Below are 15,744 nucleotides of genomic sequence, written 5' to 3' on the forward strand. Positions count from 1 at the left end.
TGCGTCCTTCTCCCTCTGCCGTGAGTCTCCTAGACCTGGGTCGGCCCGATCCATCTGTATCTCAGCCCAGTGGATCTGTGTATGTGTGCTCAGTTGTCTCAGTTGCCTGACTCTTTGCGACCCTATAGATTGTAGCCCGCCAGGCTCCTCTGTCCCTGGGATTCTCCAGGCAAGACCACTGGAGTGGATCGATGTGCCCTCCTTCAGAGGATCTCCCTCACCCAGGGATTGAACCCATGTCTCCTCCATCACAGGCAGATTCTTTACTGCTGAGCCGCCAGGGAAGCCCTCAGTAGATCTTGTATTTTCTATTCACAGCTTTACTGCTGCCCTCCTAATGGTTTAGGGAGTGAGTTACAGTCTTGCCACCCTCTGAAATCATTTTTACCTCCAAGTGAAATCTTGGTTAGTGTTGGCCCTGGATGATGTAGGTGCTGTGACTTAGGACGGCAGCTACTAGGCTTGCTAAACCTTTAAGGGTGTGTGGTTGTGGCTCCTTGATGCCTGTGTAAACAGCCACCAGGCCCACCAGCAAAGTGGAGAGAAATTGCTTCTAGTGCAGATACTCTAAAATCTGAAGGCAGGGGATTGATGTGTTCTTAGAAACTCGCTGGGGAGACATAGGTAAATAAAACTGCTAATGCTGAAGGGATGAAGTGGGTATTACAACCTTCATCACTCTAATCTTTATAAAATGCTACTGATACTTTGTACCTTAAAAGAAGCATTTGGGGCACTTCTGTCAAGCAAAATGCTGCTGATTCTTTCCATGGAGTGTTAAGAGTGTGATTCTGGTCTCGTCACTGACACTACTAACATTTATTGGCTTGGATGATGAATCATTACTGACTCTGCGGGAGGTGCCAGAGGTAGGGCTCCACTGGGTGGAGGTGAGTTCATCTCCTCTCTGGTTGGAGCTGTGGGTCCCCATGAGAGGGAGATGCCTGTGGCTTTCTGCGCCTTCAGGAGATAGCTGGCCTCATTCCTGAGGTAGCCAGGAGGACTGGAGCGGGTGGCAAGTGCAGCCGTGAGCAGTGGGAAGAAAACATGGTGAAACAGCAGGCAGGCTGTGGGAAAGGCTCAGGGCTCTGCCAGTGCCACTGGTCAGGAGTCCCCGGAAGCCCCTCAGGCAGGGCACGTGTGTGCAGAAGGCGGGTGCTCTGTGGCAGTGGGATACCCTGCTCTTCCTTCCACCCTGAACCCTTGTCCTGTGAAAAACTAGTCTTTAGACACTAGTCATGCAGGGCCTGGGAGGGTGTCTGCGCCCCAGGACAATTGAGAGCAGGCAGCCAGGGGGCGGGGAGGGGAGGGTGAACCCATCTGCTGTTCCTCCCCTGCTCCAAGGCACATGGTGACCTCTGCCTCCCCCCTCCTGGTTCCTGGAGTGGGCTGGGATTCATGTCTGATGAGTCACCCTCTGTGTGTGTGTATGTGTGTGTGTGTGTGTGTGTGTGTGTGTATTTGTGTATAGCTGCTGTGATGAGCGATGGTGAGACCAGAGGTGGGGAGACCATCGAGCACCTTGGGTTCTGGGAAAGGTGGGGGCAGGCCTGGGGGCTTCTGGTTGGGATGAGCTGTGTACATCAGGAGCTGGCTGCAGGATGAACCCTTTAACTCAGAGCAGGAGAAAGATTCCCCCAAAGGGAGCTGTGCTTGAGGGGCATCCTCCCCTGCCCTTAGGCTGTCTATGCTTCTTTACGAGCACCTGTGATGCCCTGTGTCCACCAGGGGCTCTACCTGCCCACAGAACCTGGTGCCAAATTGAGGGAGGGGAGCTACCGTGAGGCATGACCCTGTGGGCTGGCTTGGGGCCACTTCCGTCAGGGGCTGTCAGCTTCTGGAGGGAGGCCTTGTTGTTATCTTGCAGCCTTGTTTCCCCTCAGTATTGATAAAGACTTCAGAGTCAGACTGGCATGTCCCTGAAACTCTCTTGCCTTTTCTCCAAGTCTTCTCCCCCTTTCCCTCTCACTTCCAGGGTAGCAGTGGAGAAAGGCAAACAGAGAGGGTGGGTCCATCATCCAGCAGAGATAGGTGTGTGGGAGCATGTCCCCTCCATGGGGGTCTTGCTGCAGCATGTGTGGGATGAGGCCCTCTGCTCCGCTGTCAGTGTGGTGCAGGGGCCTTGGAGGGGTGAGAATGTAAGCAGCATCTCGGGAAGGAAGGCTAGGGGCACAGCCTTTGGTTGGACCCTGCTGAGGAGCCAGAGACCCCGGATGAAATGAGAGAGGACTTGGCGACTGGAGATCATTTGCTGTTGGAGAGTAAATGGAAGTTGTCACATTTCTGAAGAGTTCTCGTGGGCTGGTTCCATATGCCAGCCCTGGACAGGGGCGTGGAGGCCAGGCCTGGGTCTGGATTCCCACCAGGAGTGTGCACAGGCCACCTGGTGCCTCCCGCATAGTGAACGTGGGGCTTGTGTTTGTCAACATGAATCGCTCCCCTTACGGTCTGTGTACATTTCTTCATTTATTTATCAGACTGTTTCCTTGTAGATAGCACAGAGGTATATGACTTTGGGGTTTGCCCTAGGGGCTGAAGCTCCTTGGGTCTTTATTTTTTCTCTTGAGTGATGGTTCTCTGGTTACTGAAGGCCTGGTCCCATCACTTCATGGCAAATAGATGGAGAAATAGTGGAAACAGTGACAGCCTTTATTTTCTTGGACTTCAGAATCGCTGTGGATGGTGACTGCAGCCATGAAATTAAAAGACACTTGCTCCTTGGAAAAAAAGCAATGGCAAACCTAGGCAGCATATTAAAAAAGAGATCACTTTGCCAATAAAAGTTTGCTTAGTTTGGCATAGTCAAAGCTATGGTTTTTTCAGTAGTGATGTATAGATATGAAAGTTGAACCATAAGGAAGACTGAGCGCCAAAGAATTGATGCCTTTGAACTGTAGTGCTGGAGAACGCTCTTGAGAGTCCCTTGGACAGCAAGGAGATCAAACCAGACAATCCTAAAAGAAATCAACCTTGAATATTCATTGGAAGGACTGATGCTGAAGCTGAAGTTCCAATACTTTGGCCACCTGATGCAAAGAGCCCACTCACTGGAAAAGAAAGACTGTGATGCTGGAAAAGATTGAAGGCAAGAGGAGAAGGGGAGGACAGAGGATGACATGATTGAATGCCATCATTGATTCAATGGACATGAGTTTGAGCAAACTCCAGGAGATAGTGAAGGAGAGGGAAGCCTGGCGTGCTGCAATCCATGGGGTTGCAAAGAGTTAGACATGAGTGAGTGACTGAACATACACCCAGATCAGTCACCTACAGCATCTCCCGAATCATTGGTCTGGACCATGCTTGCTGGGACTGCTTCTCATTGACCTGGCACAAGATATCTGAAGCCCATCTCTTTCCGACCTGAGTCTTTTGTGAGCATGGCTGCCTGTGAGATCCCTGTACCTCCAGCCTCCCTTCCTCCTGGGCATGCGCAGTGCAGGGCGTGGCTTCCTCCACTCTGAGTGTCTGAGGGCAGAATCTAGGATGCTTGTGGGCTTGAACCCCTGGGGACCCTGGAAAGGAGCCCTGCCCTACTTAGGAGGGAGGAAGGGCCCTCTCTGCTGCAGTACACCACTCTGCCGTGGCCTTCCTGCCCTCCTCATGGGCAGCCCTGCTCTCAGACCCCTCAGGCAGGGTCCCCCCGTGGAAAGGTGAGAAATGGTGCCAGGGCCCCTCCTCCACCCACCCTTCCCTGCCAAGTGCCCGGAAGGGGTTCTTTTACCCTGTGTATTGGCACCGTCACCCCAGAGGCCTGAGCTGGTCCCAGAGACCTCGCGCCTCGGAGCCACAGCCTGAATCCAAGTTACATCCCTGGTGATTCTGGAGACTGGTCTCAAACTGTCATTTAGCACGTCTTGACAGCCCAGCCGTGGAATTTATATTCCAAGGCCTTTTCCCTTTCTCTTCCTTCTCCCTTCTTGCCATCTTTCTCTCTCTCTCAGTTATAGCACACAACAGAAGTATTGAGCCGAGTACAAAAAGTAATGACTGCATACTCCTTTCACCAGAGCAGAAAGGCTTTAAGGTAAAATGTGGAGTATTTAGATGAAATTAGGAAAAAGAGGCTGCGCAGTTTCATTCTTCAGATGTCTTCCTGTGCACTCCCGCAGGAGCCTTCCTCGCAGGTGGGGCTCCCTGGAAAACACACCCCTTTTTATCCCAGGTGAAGTGCTACCATAAGAAGTACCGCTCGGCCACCCGCGACGTCATTTTCCGCCTGCAGTTTCACACCGGGGCTGTTCAGGGCTACAGACTTGTGTTTGCGAAGGAGGATTTGGACAGTGCGAGCAAAGGTGAGGTCCCTCCCTGGGTCCAGACTGAGTGTAGGGAGAATGGGCCCTCAGTGGGTGGCCCCCGGGAGCCTTATGTGTTCCTTTCACTGTTCTCCACTACTGTGCCCACCCCCACACCATAAACCAGCAGGTTAACAAAATTATTACCAGTCTCACAAAAGACTGATGATTGTTCCAACAAAGAAAAAATCCAGAGAAGCAGTAAAAATGCTAACATTTTTCTCTGTCATTGGTGTGCTGTTGGAGATTTGGGAGTGGTGTTGCCCTGGTAGGAATATAAGGACAAAATTCATTTGTTGTCTTGTCTCCAAATTTGTTGAAATAGGATTTCTTTTTTAGATGACCGTTTTCCTGATAATGGGAAGATTGAGTTAGTCTTCTCAGCCACTCCTGAGAAGATTCAAGGTGGGTAGAATGCAGAATGCTGGCAGAGGGGTGGAGGGGCTGCAAGATGCTGACCTGGTTGGGTGATGTGTATGCTGGAGTCTCTGTAGAACCTCCCACCTTTGCACATAATTGGAAAGATTTATAATACATTAAAAATAGAATATTAGACAATGGGAAGGTGTTAGCCTAGAGACAGTAGGGCCCAGGTAAAGACCCCAGAGATGGTGTGACTTGCCCAAAGAAGGGCCCAGAACTTCAGGATTGGGACCATGTATTGATGCCCTGTTTACTTCTCCCATCAAAAAGCAACCACATATTTTTAAAGAGGACTAGAAATATAGTAGAAAGACTGCAACTATTTGTGTGCAAACTAGACTCCTTTCTTCTAAAAATACATTGAAAGAGAAAGCAGTGTCTTTACTGTGAAGACAAATGGCTCATTTCCATCACCGAGATTCCTATTTGTGAAAGTTTTAATTCAGTTTTTAATAGCTGTGGAAAAGAAGCACCCTATTTCTGTGCCCAGTGCCATAGACTGAGGCATGAATAGTTAAATGCAAGGCTGTGGGGGTAAGAATCCTCCTGGAAGCCTCGGAAAGGCAAGAGCCCAAACCCACCCCTCCCGTCCACCAGCCCTGAGGCTGCTCCTCAGGGTTCTGCTGGGTCCTTGACCTGCAGAGCCATCCAGATGATCCCCTTGTGCAGAAACGCATCCAGAGCATAGAGCCTCCCACCTGGTAGACAGAGGACGAGTATTCACCTTTCCTTCCTGCCAAGTGGTTTGCACTGTTGTTCAGTTCCAGCTCAGATTACTGGCAGGCTTGTGGGGGAGGGTGTGGATCTGGACTCTGTGCTGGCACTCAGATCCAGAGGCTCCTCTCTGCGTTGCTGGCAGGTGCCGGCTTGACTGGGACTAACCCCCTTTGTCCACCCCTGTCCCCTCCACCACCCTGCAGGATGTGAACATTTGCAGAATGACCACAGGGTGATTGTGGACTTCAACACAGCAGACCCGCTAATCCGCTGGGACTCATATGAGAACCTGAGTGCAGATGGTGAAGGTGAGTCTTGTTACCTTGCTATCAGTTCCTGGAGAATAGAACCCAGAACAAGCAGTTTGTTCACCTTTAGATCGAAAATCTCCTTGCAGCCTGCTTGGAGGCTGTCAAGAGTCCACACCATTGTGAGTCTGAGGGCACTTGTGAGAATCAGGCTTGGTGAATTGGGTTGAGCTTTGACAAAGCTGCATAGTGATGGTCAGTTAGTGAACTTGTCATCTAGAAGCTTCCTCACCTGAAGCTGTATGTCTGTCTCTCCCTTGCCCTCCTGATTGCGGAAGGGGAATTCCTGGTGTCTGAGCACTGGCAGGCTTCCTACTGTTGGGGAGCCCCATGGGCAATAGGTATGTGGGTTCTATTTCTGTTTGCTCATTACACTGGTGTCCAGGTTGTATGGCTGCGTCATTTAGTCTCTGTTTTGTGAGTCCGTCTCTCCCAAACATATTCTCTGTTTGCCGCAGGATCTGCAGTTTGAGTCACAGGTATCATGAAAGAGAAAAGGTATGAAGGGTGGCACCTGCCAGGTTTATAGAAAAAAGCCTCTGCAGGTCAGTGTCAGAGAGGAGGGATCAGACTTCTTCTAGGTGCTTGAGAACACGGCCTTTCATCTTTTTCAAGCACCAAATTGTGAACAGACCTGATTTGGGGGAGAGAGTGAAAACAATTTTGTCCAGTTAGTTCCATCCAGACATTAAATAGCCAAAAGCAAGTGTTGTGGTGATAACTCCACAGGTGCGCATCTTTGTGCATTGCTGGGATTGAAGGGACTGGCCGGGGATGTCTGTGTCTACTCAGGGCGTCAGGGCGGGCACGAGGCTCCTCCGCTTGTCTACTTGGAGAGTCCTGGGTCGTGTCAGTATTTCTGTGATACAGAGCGTCCTGCTGTCTAGAGGTGAAGCCCTCATCACTCCTCATGGTCTCTAAGTGCTGTGTGTGTCAAGCCTCTGTACACACCTTGAAGCGCCATTCCCATGCCCGGTTCATTCACCACACTGCATTCCATTGAGGGTCTCAGTTGCTCTTGATGTTTTTTTTAGACCTTGCACATCTACTTTTTTTTTTTTCCCCCAAATTGAAATATAGTTGATTTACAATATTATACAAGTTACAGATATACAACATCGTGATTCACAATTTTTAAAGATTATACTCCATTTATAGTTATGATAGAATATTGGCAGTGTTTGCTATGCTGTGCAATGTATCCTCATGGCACATTTATTTTATACGTAATGGTTTGTACCTCTTAATTTCCTACCCCTGTCTGAGCCCTCGTCAGTTACAGTTGCTCCCGGCGGAGCTCATGGAGGGTTCTGAGTTCTCACGGTTGTAGGTGCTGAGTGGATGGCCCCTGCTGCCAAGGCCCTGCAGACTCTTGCACAGCCACCTTGCGCAAAACATGCAGTTCCCCTCACGTGGAGTCATTACCCTTCCTGAGGTTCCCTCCATCTCCCAGCTCTCCAGGCTCCTCGGTGGGGTTGACCTGCATTGGTGAGCTCATTCCTCATTCCCAGTGCCCTTAGCTCTCACTTGGAGCCTCAGTCCCTGGCTTGGGTTCCTGGAGGAGGGCACCGGTGCCCCCCCCTTCTCCTGTGAAGGCGGGGGGCATTGGCTGGCGGGAAGCAGTCTCAGCCATGCTTCCCTCAGGGCAAAACTTTCTGGGGTTAAGGAAGGTTTGGCAGCCTATGTTTTTGGCTAGAAAATGGTGTCTTTTGGCCCTCCCTTCTATGTGCGCTTCCATTTCTAGTCCCTACTGGTTAAAACACACACACACACACACACACACACACACACCCCACCCCCGACCTAAACTGTGTTTATCTCTGCTCTCCTGGAGTGGACCCTCTGTAGTCCTTCAATCAAGGACCTTGACCCCTTGTTATGTCCGGGCAAAGTGTGCCTCTTCCACCAGCCGTGAACTCGTTCACGCGTGGACACTTGATTCCAGATGTCCTGTCTTCATCACAGAGACTCAGTTCTCTGCTCCCAGCTCTGTGGCCCAGAGGGGATCTGGGGCTCCCACTGCCTCATCAGTATTTCATGGGACTCTCGCTGTCTCAAGGAGAGAAACGGAGGGTGGGGGCGGACAGTGGGGCAGCCTACAGGAGCCTCTCACGTGCTATTTATTTGATCCACGTAAGACCCTGTGACCCATTTTAGAGATAAAGGGGGAAATACCCAAGAGAAATCAAAAGCTGGACTTTGGTGAGGGGTCCTGGTAGCTGTCTGGGGCTGTGCACTGTTGGTGGTCACAGGTGAAGCTGAGTGAGTTGTCGTGTGTTTGAGATCATGCAGGATGGAGACTGTGGAAGTGGGACACAAGTAAGTCTGGGCCTGTTTGACCCCAGTGCTATTTGGTGCAAACCTCATCCTTCCAGCTGAAGACCTGCTGGTCCCTGGACCAGAGTGAGGCCTGCAGCACAGCCCATGGTTGGGCACGAAGCCTTGTTGTGCCCCTCCTTTCCTCTGTTCCTGGCTTTAACCAACGAGTGTGTTTCTGGCCGCAGGTAAAGCTTGTGGATCCAAGGTTGCATAGACAGGGGCCGCTGTCCCCCAGGTTAGGGCTCTGATACTTCAGGTCACCGCCCAATAAACATTGGCCAATCAGAGTTGGCCTCCAGGCAACCACAGTGGCCCCAGAGCTCCATGGGGGTGGGCTGCAGAAAGGGGGCCTCTGATTTCTTATCACTTTTACAGTAAGACCCAGTCCTGTCACTGTCCCATGCAGGACGCTCTACTGAGCCGCCGGCAGTCGGGCCGCTGGTGAGGACAAGTTGGTTCCGGAAGAACTGGCCACAGGTGTGTGCAGTTACAAGTTCTGGATCAAGCTGTGACATTTAGATGTTGCCATTTGGTGGCGCTAGTGGTAAAGAAACCCACTCCAGTGTTCTTGCCTGGAGAATCCCAGGGACGGGGGAGCCTGGTGGGCTGCCGTCTATGGGGTCACACAGAATCGGACACGACTGAAGTGGCTTAGCAGCACAGCAGCAGGAGTGGTAAAGAACCCGCCTGCCAATGCAGGAGACACAAGAGATGTGAATTCGAACCTTGGGTCAGGAAGATCCCCTGGAGGAGGACATGGCAACCCACTCTGGTATTCTTGCCTGGAGAATTCCATGGAAAGAGGAAACTGGTGGGCTACAGTCCATAGAGTCAGAAAGAGTCAGACATGAATGAAGTGACTTAGCATGCATGCACGCTTTGAAAATGCATTTGAAAGTATTTCTCCCCAGAAACTGTTGTCAGGTGTTGAGATTTGGAAAAGCAAAGCATACCTTGGTGACTTATCCAAAAGAGGGTCCACTGTAATCCGGCAGATCAGACCTTAGGTCCTGGCTCTGCTCTCTGTCCAAGGTCAAGCTCCTCCCTAGCAGAATGGGAATGCTGCTGGCTGAGCTTCCAGAATGTAGTGGCTGCATCATCAGTGTCTGGCCACTGTAGCCACTCACTGAACCCTTCCACTCTGTACCCAGACTGGGAATTGCTTTAGATCCTGCATCCGGCAAAACTTTCCTTCACATTGCTTGCTTTGACGGTTCAGAGCCGAGTAACTGCTTTAATGCAGGCCCCCTGTCAAATGCCGATGGCACCTTGCTCAGATCTCAGGAAGCGCCCTCCTGTGCTCTCTTGATTTTAAGCCTCCAGCTCTGGCCTTGCAGGTCCCCTTCCAGGTGTGAACCCGTGACCTGGAGTTAATCCTGTTTTGATAAGGGATTTCGGGCAGTGATTGGGATGGAGAGCAATGGCTTAATCTAATCTGAAATATGGTAAAGCATCTGCTTACAATGTGGGATACCCAGGTTCAATCCCTGGATTGGGAGGATCCCCTGGAGAAGGAAGTGGCAACCCACTCCAGTACTCTTGCCTGGAAAATCCCATGGACGGAGGAGCCTGGTAGACTACAGTCCTTGGGGTTGCAAAGAGTCTGACACGACTTCACTTTCACTTTCAACCTGAAATACAAGAGTCTCATCTTTGTGCTGGGAACCATAAAGTCCTTTGGGTGTTAACTTTTTGAAGTGGATTGGATCCTGTCAGAAGAGCGAGTGTGATGTTGGAGCCTATTAATGAGTCATAACTGGCCCTGAGCTGCCATCTCAGTGGTGTCAGAGAAATTGACTTGAAATTCATGTCATCTGGACGAGTTTGCACGAATTAGCCCATGTCAGCCTCCCAGTGAAAGGTTGCAGCTGCAGGCCGTGACCCATTTGCAGTTTATTTCCTCCTCTTGGGGACCCTTAGCCTTCCTACCTGAGAGGGTGGAGAAGGGAATGGCAACCCACTCACTCCAGTATTCTTGCCTGGAGAATTCCATGGACAGAGGAGCCTAGTGAGCCACAGTCCCTGGGGTTGCAAAGACTTGGACATAACTGAATGACTAATATACACACACACAGCCTGCCAGCGACGGCTGGAGGCCTTAAGAAGCATTATCCCAGGACAGCTAGTGGACAGAAGCACTGAGAGTTGGCTTGATTTCACTGGGGTCCTTGGCTCTCAGCCTGCCCACATCCCTCGAACTGTGGGACCCACCCTGGGGGGACCCACCCTGGGGGGGACCCACCGTGGGGGTGAGCATGTCCTGTGCTCTGGGGTAGGGATATGAAAGGCAGGTGGCTGTGGACATGCCCTCAGCTTCAGCCAAGGGCATGTTTATCTGCTCTCTCTTTCCTCCTTGATGGCCAGTGTCGACATTGCTTCTGCCCCTCGATGCTGCACCTGCTTTAGCAGTGGCTCCCTGGGCAGCCTGCCTGTGGCTCTGGAGTGCACATCTCTAGACTCCGTCACTGGCATTCTGCCTTGGGGACCAGCACCTGAGTTCTGACTGCCAGTGGGTTCTCCTAAAGATGAAACTAGAAGTGGACCTGACCCCCCGGTCTCCCTGAGACCCCAAGTTACAAAACTTCTACACTAGTGTGAGCTCAGAGAGTGTGTAAATATGGCATGGCAAAGAGTTTGTTCCTGTTCCCTTCTTTGAAAGGTCTCACAGACTCACTTTTACTGAATTGCGTCTCAGTCGTGCCCCCCGCCTCCCCCGGCTTGCTCCTCTACCTCCTTCCCAGCCTGGATGCTTGCACATCGGCTACGTGGATTAAGCTCGGACCAAAACTGGTGAATTTCCTTCTGTGCCCTCCATGTGGAGAACTTTCTCAATAGCAGGCAGGGTTGCAGTATTCCCTGCAGAACCTGCAGGTGCCTTTCTGCCAAGTCAGGGCTCTGACACTTTGGCGACATCCCCAATTCAGGAAAGATTACAAGCTTCATATTAGCAACTAGAACCAAAAGCCTGAGGAGGAGAGGCCCGGGATGCGCATGCTCGTGGGTCCCTTCCTCCGCAGCACATACACGCATCTCGCTCCTCCTTCCACCTCTTGCCTGATGTGGTCTCACTATCACCCTGCCTCCCATCTCTTCAGACTCAACAAATGTAGGGCAGGGAGGAGAGGTTTCAGATCCCATGTTTGTGACTTTATCACATGCTACCTTTGGAAATTGCTGCAAACCGGAGAGAAAAGTTCCCTGTGAATTAAAGGAAAAGGGAGGTGTTTTGTAGAAGAGGGCAACTGGGAACATCCTGTATTTTGTCTCTTTAGAGACAGTTATCATGTGCCTATGCTTTATATTAAAAAAAGCGGGGGGGGGGGGTCCTCTGTCATTTGCTGTGATGCTCTCTTGGCAGTGCTGTGAATTGTGGCAATGAGGGGTGTTCTGGGGTCGGGCTATATGTACTGTAGCTCTGGACATCCAAGCAGGCACCTCAGGAGGGGCTGGAGGGAAAGCGTGGTCCTCTAGAGGGAAAGGAGATTTGGATGGAGGTGAAGATGGCCTGCTGTGGGGTGAGGACAGAGGTACCTCTCCCAGCCTTGTGGTGGGCTGCTGCCGCTCCACGGTCCTGGGGCTGGGTCTGGCCAGGCAACTGTTACCACTTTCTAACTAAAGAACATGTCTGTCAGCTCCAAATGAAACCCCCTGGCAGTCACTCCCCAGCCCTCCCTCTCCCAGCCCCGGGAGACCACCCATCTTCCCTCTCTGTGGATTTCCCTCATCTGGACATTTCGTGCAAGTGGAATCCTGCAGTGTGTGGCTCTTCATGACAGGCGTCTTTCACGCCGCGTGATGACTTGAGGGTTCATTCATTTTTGGTACGTCACTCCTTTTTTTATGGCCGAATAATGTTCCAGAGTGTGACTAGACCTCAGTGTGCTGATCCATTCACCAGCAGGTGAGCATCTGGGTTTTTTCCACCTTTTTTCCTCTGTGGTTAATGCTGCAATGAACCCTCTTGTACACGTTTTGGCCTTAGGCTGTACTTTTATTGCCCATCTTTTCTGCTACTTTGTGAAATTTCCACTTCTTTTAGTCCTAGTTGGTTTCCTTTTCTGGTTATTTCTTCTGTCTTTATGGGTCTCACATTGGAATCACAGTGAACCTTCTGAGGGTCTCCTGTCCCACTTTGCCAACTACTCCCAGGAATATTCAGGAAACCCATCAAGTCTTTTCTGTGTTAGCTATGTAACCTCATGCACAAAATTCCATCTCAGTACAGTGGAAAGTTCTGAAGCCTGTCAAAACACTGAGCTGCAGAACTGCCTTTTGGCCACACATCAGCAGAGCCTCACAAGACCACGTTGTTTCGGGAGAAGTTGACAGGAACAGCCTGAATGGGCTCTGTGTGATTGAAACCCACAGGTAGGAGTGCAGGGAATATGACAGTGTTTTGGGCACAAGTGTTAGAGGCTGGCAACAGCATGACTGCCAAGATCTGAAGGCCTCGCTGGTGCCAGTTGCTGGGCATTCATGAAGGCTGTCGCAGCTCCTTTGTGAAGCCGCTGCCAGGACGAGGAAAACTCACCTTCCACCCCCCACAGTGGGAAATGAGCCTCATGAAAGGCCAGCCTCCTTTTGACACACAACTAGTCATGCAGGTTCTTTGTGTTAGAAATGGAGAAGAGAGACCACTGGCCAGTGTACAGATTTGTTTTCCTCTTTGTTGGTACCTTATTCTGTTGTTTTTTCATACAGTTGTCAGCTTCGGGGTGCAGAGGTCTGATTTTAAGACTGTCCTGTAGGAGACTGGGACCCCCTCTGGGCACAGCTTTGGCTATAACATGGCAAGGCCCATTGATCTCAGTCCTCAAACCAGATCTTTCAGATTTCGGTTTCTAATTTTTTTTCTTTTGATGTGAATTCTTTGAAGAAAAGTGTTAAGTAATCAATTAGTTGCTTCCTGTACTTCGCTGGTAGGTCAGCTGGTGAAAAATCCGCCTACAATGCAGGAGACCCCGGTTTAATTCCTGGATCAGGAATATCTGCTAGAGAAGGGATAGGCTACTCACTCTAGTGTTCTTGGGCTTCCCTGGTGGCTCAGCTGGTAAAGAATCCGCCTGTAATGCAGGAGACCTGGGTTCAGTCCCTGGGTTGGGAAGATCCCCTGGAGAAGGGACCGGCTACCCACTCCAGGGTTCTGGCCTGGAGAATTCCATGGGGTCACAAAGAGTTGGACGTGACTGAGCAACTTTCACTCTCTTTCAACTTAGTTGCTTGATTGCAGTGACAGTGTTATTTGCAGAGTGGGCACAGTCCTGTCAGTTCCCTTGATAGGAATGGGGATTGGTTAGGACCACTGCTGCTGCTGCTGCTGCTGCTGCTGCTGCTGCTAAGTCGCTTCAGTCGTGTCTGACTCTCTGCGATCCCATAGACACCCTCCTATCAGGCTCCTCTGTCCCTGGGATTCTCCAGACAAGAACACTGGAGTGGGTTGCCGTTTCCTTCTCCAATGCATGAAAGTGAAAAGTGAAAGTGAAGTCGCTCAGTCGTGTCCGACTCTTTGTGACCCCATGGACTGCAGCCTACCAGGCTCCTCTGTCCATGGGATTTTCCAGGCTAGAGTGCTGGAGTGGGGTGCCATCGCCTTCTCCGGGTTAGGACGCTTACTGAGCACTAAACTGAGTAGACCTTGCACAAGAAGTGCTTTATGTCCCACAGTAAAACAGACGTTTTCTCCTGAGCACAGACATAACCTGTGCCTTAGTGGCCATTGGGGGTTTGCTGGAGACATCTGTGTCTGTGATGTGCTGACTATATTCCATCTCAGACTTACTTAGTGGTGACATTTGTGAGGGTTCCAGTTGTGCTGTGGAAACATGAAGGCGTCCAAACAGCTTTGCTTGTTTGCTCTGGTGTGTTACATTCATTTAAGGCTCAGAGCGTGTTGCTGTGCTTTGACCAACAAGCAGTCAAAGCAGAGGGGTAAACTGTTGGCTGAAGCCCACCTAAATTGCATGCAAAGAGACCTGAGGTGCAGAGGCGCTTGCTGGGCAGAACGTGGAAGTCTGGGTGTGCAAGTAAACACTGAAAGATGGGCCATGTGCAGTTAACACTGACAGTGAACTTGGCCACGTCGAGCTTGAAAGAGAGACACAGTCCCAGGACATGGAGACAGTAAGGTAAAGACTTCACAAGTGAAGACTGTAGCTGAAGGACACAAATGATGCTGAAACTGATTTCTAAACCGGAGCAGGTTGGTGCTGGCTCCACCCGTCAGTTTGTCAGCTGAGAAGTCTTGGGAGTGAACACAGGTCTAGCTGGGTGGCTCTCCAGTAGAAGCCTTTTCCCCGCCTCCTCAGCCTCCAGGGTTCAAATTTCATTAAACCTGATTGCAGGAAACCCCACCCCCGTGTTTACATTGCACTGGCCTTTTTTTGGTGGAACCAAAGTCCCTCTCTTAGCTAACAAGATCTTCTACCTTCTGTACTGCCTGGAGAGCAAGGCTGGGTCGTTGGCAGAGGAGACACACCCCCCACCCCGGGATGCTATGTTCTGGGGTTGAAGGCTTCCTTCAGGGGTCCAACGGTTGTGGGCTAAACAAGCTACAGGGCTGTTTGGAAGCAAGGTAAGCAGGGAGTGTGTGTGTGTGTGTGTGTGTGTGTGTGTGTCTGTGTGTGTCTGTGTGTGTGTCTGTGTGTCTGTGTGTCTGTGTGTGTCTGTGTGTGTGTGTGTGTGTGTGTGTGTGTGTGTGTGTGGCTTCTGCTAGGGGTGAGGATGTCCGGTGGTAAGTGATGAGCAGAACAGCAGCTTTAACCTGGCAAGAAGAAAGGCCAGGCAGAAGACTGTTTATTTGCAGGTGAGAGGAGTCTTAGCTGCTTCTGCCTTTGGAGGGTCAGCAATGGTTTGAGGTGAAGTTTATATGCAGAAGCTCACGGTCCGCTCCGTGGCTGGCTCGCTCAGGTGACTTCTCAGTGGGCCATAGGGCCTCCTGTTTCCTTGGCCAGCTGGGGCTCAGGCGTGTTTCCACAGTGACAAGTGCCCGGGAGGGAACCAGGTGCCAAGATAAGTGCCCTTGATGGGATGGTGCAGGCTGGGGTGTTGATTGGACAAGAGAGGGGGGCCCCCCATGGGAGTGTCCTGCCGGCGTTGTTTGTGCCTGTTGTCTGGGGGCACGGTCGCCGTGGCTGGGACACGCCTGCCACAGCCCCACCGTGAAGCCTGGCCTCTGTTATCGCCGCATTCCGGGCCTCACCCAGAGGACTGCCAGGAGCGCTTGGAATCTGTGTGGCTCCAGCGTCCCAGACGTGGGCCCTGCTGTTGGCACGTCCCTTTCCACAAGCCATGTGGTTCTCTGCCTGGAACACCCCGCTCCCCCTGCTCTATTTTTTTCCAAGAATTCATAGCCTGCCTCAATTTCAGAAAACATTTACACAGAGCCTGACTTGGCTCCCAAGGGAGCGATTCCATCCGTTCCCCTTGGCAGGCCAGGTGCCTCCTTTCTACTTTAGGTGTCTCCCCGCCTGGCATTCAGGGGGATGGTATTGGGTTTGGGGGTTTGGGCAGGTGTTTGCTCTCAAGGTGTGAGATGGCGTGTCCAGAAAAGTTCCGTGCTACATGGAGTTATTTCTGGAACTTGGCCTGAGGAGAGCTCGGGCCAGGCTTTCACAGCCCTGGGGTTCTGAGCTGCTCATAGCATTGTCTGTCTTTTGTTTAGAAGAGAAGGGCGCGTTTCATCT

At 51.3% G+C, this 15,744-nt stretch overlaps 1 protein-coding gene across 5 annotated transcripts in view; it reads left to right on the forward strand.

Moving 5' to 3' along the window:
- The window catches only part of TNS3 (tensin 3), a 223,255-nt gene that overhangs the window by 131,992 nt on the left and 75,519 nt on the right, over positions 1-15,744 (forward strand). For all 5 annotated transcript variants that reach the window (XM_069586826.1, XM_069586828.1, XM_069586827.1 and 2 more), the window contains 3 exons: positions 4,166-4,295; positions 4,635-4,700; positions 5,639-5,743. In XM_069586826.1, the coding sequence (XP_069442927.1) occupies positions 4,166-4,295; positions 4,635-4,700; positions 5,639-5,743 (301 nt within the window). The remainder of the gene's footprint in view (positions 1-4,165; positions 4,296-4,634; positions 4,701-5,638; positions 5,744-15,744) is intronic.

The sequence above is a fragment of the Ovis canadensis genome, chromosome 4 (assembly GCF_042477335.2).
Source record: "Ovis canadensis isolate MfBH-ARS-UI-01 breed Bighorn chromosome 4, ARS-UI_OviCan_v2, whole genome shotgun sequence".
Lineage (NCBI taxonomy): Eukaryota > Metazoa > Chordata > Mammalia > Artiodactyla > Bovidae > Ovis > Ovis canadensis.